Consider the following 12030-nt stretch of genomic DNA (forward strand, 5'->3'; position numbering starts at 1 on the left):
CTACCCATCTTGACATTTTCCTCTTTGTGTGGAGAATTTGTTCATCCAGTTTTCAAATACCTTTCAGAGGGAATCAGCTACACATATAGTTGCAGTTATAAAGGTGCATGCTCTGGTTCTGACATGTCAGACTATTTGCAACCCTATGGACGTAGTCCACCAGGAGTACACCAAGCTCCTATGTCCATGGGATTCTCTAGGCAAGAATGCTGAAGCAGGTTGCCATTTCCTCCTCCACGGGAATCTCCTTAACTCAGGAATTGAACCCATGTCTCCTGCACTGGCAGGTGGAATGTTTATCACTGTGCCATATATATAAAGGACATATATATATATATATATATATATGCACACACACACATACTATATAGAGAACTCATACAACTCAATAACAAAAAAACAGCCTGATTTAAAAATGAGCAGAGGCTCTGAACAGGCATTTTTCCAAAGAGAAATACAGATTGCCATCAACAGATTTGGCAAAACTAATACAATTTTGTAAAGGTTAAAAATAAAATAAAATTTAAAAATAAAAATAAAATATCTTTAACACCACTAATTATCAGGGAAATGCAAATCAAAACCACAAGGAGATATCAGATCACACATGTTCGTTCAATTCAGTTCAGTTGCTCATTCGTGTCCAACTCATTGCAACCCCACAGACTGCATCACTTCAGGCCTCCCTGTCAATCACCAACTCCTGGAGTTTACCCAAACCCATGTCCATTGTGTCAATGATGCCATCCAACTATCTCACCCTCTGTCATCCTCTTCTCCTCCCACCTTCAATTTTCCCAGCACCAGGGTCTTTTCAAATGAGTCAGCTCTTCATATCAGGTGGCCAAAGTACTGGAGTTTCAGCTTCAGCATCAGTCCTTCCAATGAAAATTCAGGACTGATTTCCTTTAGGATGGACTGGTTGGATCTCCTTGCAGTCCAAGGGACTCTCAAGAGTCTTCTCCAACACCACAGTTCAAAAGCATCAATTCTTCAGTGCTCAGCTTTCTTTATGGTCCAACTCTCACATCCATACATGACTACTGGAAAAGCCATAGATTTTACTAGACAGACCTTGTTGGCAAAGTAATGTCTCTGCTTTTTAATATGCTGTCTAGGTTGGCCATAGCTTTTCTTCCAAGGAGCAAGCATCTTTTAATTTCATGACTGTAGTCATCATGTGCAGTGATTTTGGATTCCCCCCCACCCCTGCAAAAAAAACAAATAAAGTCTGTCACTGTCTCCATTGTTTCCCATCTATTTACCATAAAGTGATGGGACCAGATGCCATGATCTTAGTTTTCTGAATGTTGAGCTTTAAGCCAACATCTTCTCTCTCCTCTTTCATTGCATCAAGAGGCTCTTTAGTTTTTCATCGCTTTCTGACATAAGAAGAGGCAAGTCAGGTGGTCTGGTATTCCCATCTCTTTCAGAATCTTCCAGTTTGTGGTGATCCACATAGTCAAAGGCTTTGGCATAGTCAATAAAGCAGAAGTAGAAGTTTTTCTGGAACTCTTTCGCCTTTGATGATCCAATGGATGTTGGCCATTTAATCTCTGGTTCCTCAGCCTTCTCTAATTCCAGTTTGAACATCTGGAAGTTCACAGTTCATGTACTGTTGAAGCCTGGCTTGGAGAATTTTGAGTATTACTTTACTAGCATGTAAGATGAGTGCAATTGTGCAGTAGTTTGCACATTCTTTGGCATTGCCTTTCTTTGGGATTGGAATGAAAATTGACCTTTTCCAGTCCTGTGGCCACTGCTGAGTATTCCAAATTTGCTGACATATTGAGTGCAGCACTTTCACAGCATCATCTTTCAGGATTTGAAATAGTTCAACTGGAATTCCATCACCTCCACTAGCTTTGATCGTAGTGATGCTTTCTAAGGCCCACTTGACTTTACATTCCAGGATGTCTGTCTCTAGGTGAATGATCACACCATCGTGATTATCTGGGTCGTGAAGATCTTTTTTGTACAGTTCTTCTGTGTATTGTTGCCACCTCTTTTTAATATCTTCTGCTTCTGTTAGGTCCCTACCATTTCTGTCTTTTATTGAGCCCATCTTTGCATGAAATGTTCCCTTGGTATCTCTAATTTTCTTGAGGAAATTCTAGTCTTTTCCATTCCATTGTTTTCCTTTATTTCTTTGTACTGATCACTGAAGAAGGCTTTCTTATCTCTTTGCTGTTATTTGGAACTCTGCATTGAAATGGGTATATCTTTCCTTTCCTCCTTTGCTTTTCACATCTCTTCTTTTCACAGCTATTTGTAAGGCCTCCTCAGACAGCCGTTTTTCTTTTTTGCATTTCGTTTTCTTGGCAATGGTCTTGCTCCCTGTCTCCTGTACAATGTCACAAACCTCCATCCATAGCTCATCAGGCACTCTGTCGATCAGATCTAGTCCCTTAAATCTATTTCTCTTATAAATCTATAATGGAGGCCCCTTAATCTAATAAATATAGCCTTCAAAGAGCCGTCTCTATTATAATAGAGAAAAAGAGACTTTAAACAAATGCATAATAAATTATCAGGAGTGCTCTGATAGAAAATATTACAGAGTCAAGTGGAAATGGAGAAGAATACTCTTCTTGGAGAAGATTTTAGGTTGACTATGAAGATTAGTTCACCTATTTATTGGAAGTTGGGGCTGAATGGGAAGATGGTAATTCAGACTGAGACATCTATATGAGCAAAAAGTACAAGACCCTCAACAATATTGTGCAGGTGTAGTGAAGTCATGTCATCACTGGGAGGAAAGGAAGAGTCACTGGGAGACAAGACTGGAGATGTAAAAAGCCCATTATAAAAGCTCTTATAAGTAATGTGATTACAATTTATTTATCAAATGCAGAGAAAATGGGAGTTTATGATATAACAGTTTCTGGCTTGGACAGCTGTGTAGATAATTTTATCATTCACTAAGATAAAAGTGTGGATAAAAATATAGCTTCAGCTTTATACAGTAATAAGGCTAAAATTTTTGTGTCAGATCAAATTTATGTCATTCCTTTTGCAAATGAGAACACTGAACCCTGAGAATTTAACTGATATTACAAATACCTCCATCACACTTAATGGCAGAATAAGAGCTAGAATGCAATCATTCAGACTCCCCGGTTACAGCCTTTCTGAAACAAATGTATAGGAAAATAAAAAACAATGACATTTGATGGGAGACAATCTGGACCTTGACGGATAAATAAAATTAAAGATGGTATGGTGTGTATGTGTTTGTTTTAGTCATTAAGTCGTGTCCGACCGTTGTGACACCGTGGACCGTAGCCCGTCAGGCTCCTCTGTCCATGGGATTCTCCAGGCAAGAATACTGGAGTGGGTTGCCATTTCCTTTTCCAGGGGATCTTCCTGACCCAGGGATCAAACCCAGGTCTCCTGCATTGCAGGCAGATTCTTTACGGGAGATTAAGAAGAGTATCAGGAGAAAGGAGTTCATAAAAAAGGTTTGGCACTTTAGGGGATATTCACTCAGGAGTAATATTAACATCAACAAGTAGTAACAAGAATATATTAATTGATTCAGATTATAGAAAACTATCATGCCAGATAAAGGAGTGTAATGATTTTCAACAAATCATTTATTATTCAACAAATTCAACAAATTTTTAAATTTGTTGATTATTCAACAAATATTTAAAGTGTACCAGTAATGTGTCAGATACTATTCTAATCACTGAGAATACATCAGAAATAAAATGAATTTTTTTCCTTATGAAGTTTTCACTGTAGAGAAAGGAAACAAAAATAAATGTATAACTATATGCCAGATATCCTATTAAGAAATGAAAGCAACACTCAGAGGATAATAAATGATAAGAGTATCTATTTCATATAGGCTGGTCACAGAAAGCCTGATGTAACCAAGTCCGAGCGTGGTCTGCTCACTGTACAACAGACCAACAATCAAGAGGCTAGGTGTTGCGACAAGGAAGAGCAACTTTATTCAGAAAGTCAGGCATCCAAGAAGATGGCTAACTGGAGTCCTAGAGTACCACTTTATTGGGGTCTGGATGCTAGTTTGTTTTATAGAATAGCAAGGGCAATGAGGTGAGGAAGTAAAGTAAAAAGGCCATAAGTCTGGCAAAATATCTCCTGGTTTGGCCAGCCTCGGGAGGGGATGTGTTCATTTCTCCTGCAGCCGTTCACAGGGTCAAGGTGACTCCCTGTGAGCTGAACAAAGGCACTTTCATTTCACATGCAGGTGGACGGGCAGGGTTCCCCAAGGCAGACCACTGTGTATGCTCACAGCTACAGACAGAATCCTTTTAATGATTATAAGGTGAAATGTCTAATGAATACAGGCAATGAATCAGAACTTCCCAACCAAACTGTAACACTTTTTGACTGGTCATTAAAGAAACATGCAGTCATGTTCTCCTGATGGAAGATTTTGCATTTTCTGTTGACTAATTCCGAATGATTTTCATCAGATGCTGCTTTCAGTTGGTCTAATAGGGAGCAGTACTTAAGGGTATTAAACTTTTGGTTTTCCAGAAGGAACTCATAATAGAGGACTCCTTTCCAGTCCCACCATATACACATCACCTGCCTTGGATGCAGACCAGACTGGTGTGGTTGGTGGTGGTTCATTTCACTTACTCCATGATCTCTTCCATTTGACATTATTGTCCATTATCCACTTTTCATTGCCTACCACAATTTGTTTTTAAAACAGAACATTTTTGCAATGTTTAAGTAAGGAATCTCATGTGGAAATATGGTCAAGAAGGTTTTTTTGCTTAACTTACGTGGAATTCAAACATCAAAGCGATTAACATAACCAAGCTGGTGCAGACTTCCAATGCATGTTCTCAATTAATGTCTCGATTTGATCTCTATCAACTTCAACTTGTCTACTCAATCATGGATCATTGTCCATCGAGAAACCTTCAAAGTGAAACTTCGCAAACCACTTTTGACACATTCAATCAGTCACAGAAGCTTCTATATATACTGTACAGATATTTTTTGGTGTGTTTCAGTTGTATTTTTACTTTTCTTGAAATAATAAAGCATAATATGCTGAAAATTTTATGTTTTTTCTTCCACCATCAATATTAAAATAGTTACACAAAAATTCTTTTGGGCACCTGATGTGAAGAGTTGACTCATTGGAAAAGATCCTGATGCTGGGAGGGATTGGAGGCAGGAGGAGAAGGGAATGACAGAGGATGAGATGGCTGGATGGCATCACTGACTCAATGGACATGAGTTTGGGTAAACTCCAGGAGTTGGTGATGGACAGGGAGGCCTGGCGTGCTGAGATTCATGGGGTCGCAAAGAGTCGGACACGACTGAGAGACTAAACTGAACTGAACTGAACTAAACTGAACACAAAAATTCACCAATTTTGATGTTTCTTTTTTTAAATGCACACTAATAGAACTAACACCCCAAAAAGATGTCCTTTTCATTATAGGGGACTGGAATGCAAAAGTAGGAAATCAAGCAACACCTGGAGTAACAGGCAAATTTGGCCTTGGAATATGGAATGAAGCAGGGCAAAGGCTAATAGAGTTTTCTAAGAGAACACACTGGTCATAACAAACACCCTCTTCCAACACCACAAGAGAAGACTCTACACATGAACATCACCAGATGGTCAACACCAAAATCAGATTGATTATATTCTTTGCAGCCAAAGATGAAGAAGCTCTATAAAGTCAGCAAAAACAAGACTGGGAGCAGACTGTGGCTCAGATCATGAACTCCTTATGGCCAAATGCAGACTTAAATTGAAGAAAGAGGGGAAAACCACTAGACCATTCAGGTATGACCTAAATCAAATCCCTTATGATTATACAGTGGAAGTGAGAAATAGATTTAAGGGACTACATCTGATAGACTGAGTGCTGATGAACTATGAATGGAGGTTCGTGACATTGTACAGGAGACAGGGATCAAGACCATCCCCAAGAAAAGGAAATGCAAAAAAGTGAAATGGCTGTCTGAGGAGGCCTTACAAATAGCTGTGAAAATAAGAGACACAAAAATCAGGGGAGAAAAGAAAAGATATAAGCATCTGAATGCAGAGGTCCAAAGAATAGCAAAGAGAGATAAAGCTTTCCTTGCAGATCATTGCAAAGAAATAGAGGAAAACAACAGAATGGGAAAGACTAGAGATCTCTTCAAGAAAATTAGAGATACCAAGGGAACATTTCATGCAAACGTGGGCTTGATAAAGGACAGAAATGGTATGGACCTAACAAAAGCAGAAGATATTAAGAAGAGGTGGCAAGAACACACAGAAGAACTGTACAAAAAAGATCATCACGACCCAGATAATCACGATGGTGTGATCACTGACCTAGAGCCAGATATCCTGGAATGTGAAGTCATGTGGGCCTTAGAAAGCATCACTACGAACAAAGTTAGTGGAGGTGATGGATTTCCAGTTGAGTTATCTCAAACCCTGAAAGTTGATGCTGTGAAAGTGCTACACTCAATATGCCAGCAAATTTGGAAAACTCAGCAGTGGCCACAGGACTGGAAAAGGTCAGTTTTCATTCCAATCCCAAAGAAAGGCAATGCCAAAGAATGTGCAAACTACCGCACAATTGCACTCATCTCACATACTAGTAAAAAATGCTGAAAAATCTCCAGGCCAGGCTTCAGCAATACGTGAACCATGAACTTCCTGATGTTCAAACTGGTTTTAGAAAAGGCAGAGGAACCAGAGATCAAATTGCCAACATCTGCTGGAGCATCAAAAAAGCAAGAGAGTTCCAGAAAAACATCTATTTCTGCTTTATTGACTATGCCAAAGCCTTTGACCGTGTGGATCACAATAAACTGTGGAAAACTCTGAAAGAGATGGGAATACCAGACCACCTGACCTGCCTCTTGAGAAATATGTATGCAGGTCAGGAGGCAACAGTTAGAACTGGACATGGAACAACAGACTGGTTCCAAATAGGAAAAGGAGTACATCAAGACTGTATCTTGTCACCCTGCTTATTCCCTGGTGGCTCAGATGGTAAAGCATCTGTCTACAATGCAGAAGACCTGGGTTCGATCCCTGGGTTGGGAAGATTCCCCGGAGAAGGAAATGGCAACCCACTCCAGTACTCTTGCCTGGAAAATCCCATGGACGGAGGAGCTTGGTGCAGGCTACAGTCCATGGGGTCGCAAAGAGTCGGGCATGACTGAGTGACTTCACTTCACTTCACTTTATTTAACTTATATGCAGAGTACATCATGAGAAACACTGGACTGGAAGAAACACAAGCTGGAATCAAGATTGCCAGGAGAAATATCAATAACCTCAGATATGCAGATGACACCACCCTTATGGCAGAAAGTGAAGAGGAACTCAAAAGCCTCTTGATGAAAGTGAAAGTAGAGAGTGAAAAAGTTGGCTTAAAGCTCAACATTCAGAAAATGAAGATCATGGCATCCAGTCCCATCACTTCATGGGAAATAGATGGGGAAACAGTGGAAACAGTGTCAGACTTTATTTTTGGGGGCTCCAAAATCACTGCAGATGGAAACTGCAGCCATGAAATTAAAAGATGCTTATTCCTTGGAAGGAAAGTTATGTCCAACCTAGATAGCATATTCAAAAGCAGAGACATTACTTTGCCAACAAAGGTCCATCTAGTCAAGGCTATAGTTTTTCCTGTGCTCATGTATGGATGTGAGAGTTGGACTGTGAAGAAGGCTGAGCACTGAAGAATTGATGCTTTTGAACTGTGGTGTTGGAGAAGACTCTTGAGAGTCCCTTGGACTGCAAGGAGATCCAACCAGTCCATTCTGAAGGAGATTAGCCCTGGGATTTCTTTGGAAGGACTGATGCTAAAGCTGAAACTCCAGTACTTGGCCACCTCATGCGAAGAGCTGACTTATTGGAAAAACTCTGATGCTGGGAGGGATTGGGGGCAGGAGGGGAAGGGGACAACAGAGGATGAGATGGCTGGATGGCATCACTGACTCAATGGACATGAGTCTGAGTGAACTCCAGGGGTTGGTGATGGACAGGGAGGCCTGGCGTGCTGCGATTCATGGGGTCGCAAAGAGTCGGACACGACTGAGTGACTGAATTGAACTGAATATCAAAACAAAGACCTGAGCTTCCCTAGTGGCTCAGTGGTAAAGAATCTGCCTGCCAATGTAGGAGACAAAAGTTTGAACCCTGATCCAGGAGGATCCCACATGCTGCAGAGCAGCTAAGGCCATGCACCACAACTTTTGATCTTGCGTTCTGGAGCCTGGGAGCCACAACTACTGAAGCCCATGCAACCTAGAGCGCATGCTCTGAAACAAGAGACGCCACCGCAATGAGAAGCCTCTATACCCTTCCACTGCAACCAGAAAATAGTAGACTCCAAAACTACAATCTTTCATAGTTTACATGTATAAGAAAAATTTAATCCTTGGGTCATTTAATTCTCAGGCTTTCTGATTTTATTACAGGAAAAAGTATATTTCATTGGTCATTTTAAACATATAATACATATGAAATAAATATGGAAGAGCAAATTTTTCTTAAATCTCTCTGAAATACTTAAGTAATTTCTATGTATGTGTTTTGGATAAATTGCCTTAAGAAGTCTCATGAAGGAAAAGAAACCTGAATGTCAAGTCTTCATTAATTTGTTGTAGTCTGTTTTCTTATTTTAAATACCTATTTCCTTATCTAACTTTGTGAAGGTGACTGCAGCCATGAAATTAAGACACTTGCTCCTTGGAAGAAAAGCTATGACAAAACTAGGCAGTGTATTAAAAAGCAGACATCACTTTGCTGACAAAGGTCTGTATAGTCAAAGCTATGATTTTTCCAGTAGTCACAAGCAGATGTGAGAGTTAAACCATAAAGAAGGCTGAACACCAAAGAATTGATGCTTTCAAATTGTGGTGTTGGAGACGTCCCTTGAGAGTCCCTCCCTTGGATTGCAAGGAGATCAAAACAGTCAATCTTAAAGGAAATCAATCCTGAATATTCATTGGAGGACTGCTGCGAAAGCTGAAGCTTCAATACTTTGGCCACCTGATGGGAAGACCCACCTCACCAGAAAGCCCCTGATGCTGGGAAAGACTGAAGGCAAAAGGATAAGAGGGTGGCAGAGGATGAAATGGTTAGATAGCATCACCGAATCAATGGACATGAGTTTGAGCAAACTCCAGGAGAGCACGTGCTGCAGTCCATGGGGTCACAAAGAGTCAGACACACTTAGTGACTGAACAGCAACAACAAAATGTTTTCTACAAGAATGAGCCAAAACCTATACATAGTCCCCCTAAAATGTACCCCTTTCCAGGCCCCTGGTGTTTGCAAAAAAGAAAGAGAGGGGCTTCCGTGATAACTCAGAGGGAAAGAAACTGCAGGAGAGGCAAGTTCAGTCCCTGGGTTGGCAAGATCGCCTGGAGGAGGGAATGACAACCCGCTCCAGTATCGTTGGCTGGAACATCTTATGGTCAGAGGAGCCTAATGGGCTACAGTACAAAGGCCACAAAGAGTCAGATGTGACTGAGCGACTGAGCACACGCAGACAGTGTCTAAGAGAAGGCAAGAAAATACGGGACTAAATAGAGGGAAGTGAGGCAGGACAGCCAGACTGCAGCCGGACCAGACGATTGTCTGATGAGGCAACACTGCCTGGAAGGGATTCTCAATCCAGGCAGATGAAGGTTGCTAAAAGTTTTGTAGAATGGATTCTTTGGCAGACCCAGATCTACATGATTTAATCTCCCTTATTATGATTCCTCAAAGGTAAGGAGGTAGAATCTAGAAATAAATTTTAAAATAAAATATCTGGCATAGAAAGCAAAAGGAAAATAAGGGTAAAAAAAGTGTTCTGCTCCAAAAGCGTCACATAAAATCTTCTATATGAAAAAAAAAAAAAAAAAAGAGTGGGGGGAGCTGCATATAAATTCAATAGTCAAAAGCCTGGGTGAGCTTTTTTAAACAATAATAAAAATACTTATATAGCTCTTACCATGTACCAGATACTCTTTACATATACATTAGCTCATTTAATCATCCTAATAATTCTTTGAAATGGATAAGACTATTATCTCCATTTTACTAATGAGAAAACTGAGGTAAAAAGAAATTATGCAAGGCCACACAGCTTGGAAGTGGCTGAGCCGGGATTAAAACCAGGCGACTTGCCTGACTCCAGAGTAAGTTTATTTAATTCTTTACCCTATGGCAAAAGATGCCATGTGTACAAAAGGGACAGGAAGGCATAGTAAAAAATGTAAGCTTTGGAAAAATTAAAAAAAAAAAAAAAATAGCCTCTCTTTCTCCAAGAAAGGAGGAGTAGAGAGATGTAAAATGTAAATAATTTATAAATAATTATCTAATAATTTGTAAATAATTATGTAAATACTTTACATCAATGAAGATGTAAATAATTTGTAAATAACTTGTAAATAATTATGTGATAATTTGTAAATAATTATGTAATAATTATGTGATAATTTGTAAATAATTATGTAATAATTATGTAAATAATTTACATCAATGAAGATGTAAATAATTTGAAGTGGTTAAGAGGAGATGTAAATTATTTACATCATGATATAAGTAATTTCCATCAATAAGGATGTAAATAATTTGAAATGATTAAGAGGATATGACTTAAGATGAGGCAAGGGCCTCTCCCAGTGAAGAAAAGTAGGAGGATAGATAGACGCTGATGGATAGGAAAGAAACTAGCTAGTTTTATAGTTTCAAAAATCCAGCTTGGGAAAAGGAGTTGACAAGAAAATAGGTTTTTAAAAAATTGTATCTTCAAGTATCACATATCTTAAGTATCCTGAGCTTTAAACCAATATTTTTTTAGTTCTTTCGGTTGAATATATTTCAATTAGGCATCTCCTAGGCACAGCTAAAGTGCCTATTTCACTCAGGATTTGTGTTTTCAACCATTTGAAGCTTTTTTCTCTTATGACTGCTTTTTGAGTTCTAGAAAGGGTCCAGCTGGGGATGAGTTATGTGTGCTTCACACTAAATTATTTCCTTAAAATATGACATATATAGTCTGCCCCTTCAACCTGGAGAAATAACCTCCAGGTTTTCAGATATTTTTATCTGTGTGGTAAATCAGGTACCTCTGAGAGTCAACAATGGTTTATTACTGTACTTTATCCATGGAACAAACATATCCATATTCATTTGAGTGACAGGAAAAGGAATGCATGATAACCTACCTGTGTTGTTTTCCTCTCATGTGGCATAATGCATTCAACTGACCATAATCAATGTGCCTAGATTTTTGCAAGTCTGCAAAATTAAAAAAAAATCAATTAAAAATGTAATTTTCTGCAACCTTATTAACCAAATTTGCAAACAGAGTTTAATTGCAAACATTCATCATAGGTAAAGGAATTCAGTGACTATGAAAATGAGGTATTACCAGACTTTATTTGATACACAAGCAGAATTGCATAGGATGATTAAAAAGAGGAAAAAGAAAAAAAAATAAAAAGAGGAAAGAATTTAATGTTTTTCATGTATGTCAGATTTAGTCTGGCATATTTTATGTGTTTAATTCCAGTAAATGGAATGTTTATATCATGTCACTTCTCTGGAAGCAAGCCTTTCAGAATCTTTATCCTATGCCTTTCAAACGTGAAGTGGTTCCAGAACTCCAGACATGAAAATTCAAAGAGTTTTCTTGAGGTCTCCCTCTCCCTCTTTATCACCCTATCTCTGAAATACTAGTCATTTTTGTTCATTCCTATGCAGGGCCCCATCGTTGGCTAGCTCCTCATCAGAGCTCTACACATCATCTTCCAGGGTCTGGATTCATTTTGCAATTCCTTCTGAAGTTCAAGTGTAAGCAAATCACACACACTCCCTTACAAGCAGAAAGATAGTAATCGTAGCCAAGAAGCAAACTAATTGTCATTCCCCTTCAGTGCCAGAAAAAACTGACATCTTTCAAAGGAGATGAAAAGGAAGATAGAATATTGACGACAACCGTCATTACAAAGATGTGCACTCACATAACAGGGCCTCTCCATATCCCGGGAGAATGCATACTGTTGGAAATGTTGCAGAATGGA

The 12030-nt window shown here is 39.2% G+C and overlaps 1 protein-coding gene across 1 annotated transcript in view; it reads right to left on the reverse strand.

The window, feature by feature from the left end:
* CNBD1 (cyclic nucleotide binding domain containing 1) overlaps nt 1–12030 on the reverse strand; it is a 429553-nt gene that overhangs the window by 394444 nt on the left and 23079 nt on the right. Inside the window, exon 2 of the mRNA XM_055546399.1 lies at nt 11173–11245. Coding sequence (XP_055402374.1) covers nt 11173–11245 — 73 coding nt within the window. The remainder of the gene's footprint in view (nt 1–11172; nt 11246–12030) is intronic.

The sequence above is a fragment of the Bubalus kerabau genome, chromosome 14, assembly GCF_029407905.1.
Source record: "Bubalus kerabau isolate K-KA32 ecotype Philippines breed swamp buffalo chromosome 14, PCC_UOA_SB_1v2, whole genome shotgun sequence".
In the NCBI taxonomy this organism is placed as follows: Eukaryota; Metazoa; Chordata; class Mammalia; order Artiodactyla; family Bovidae; genus Bubalus; species Bubalus kerabau.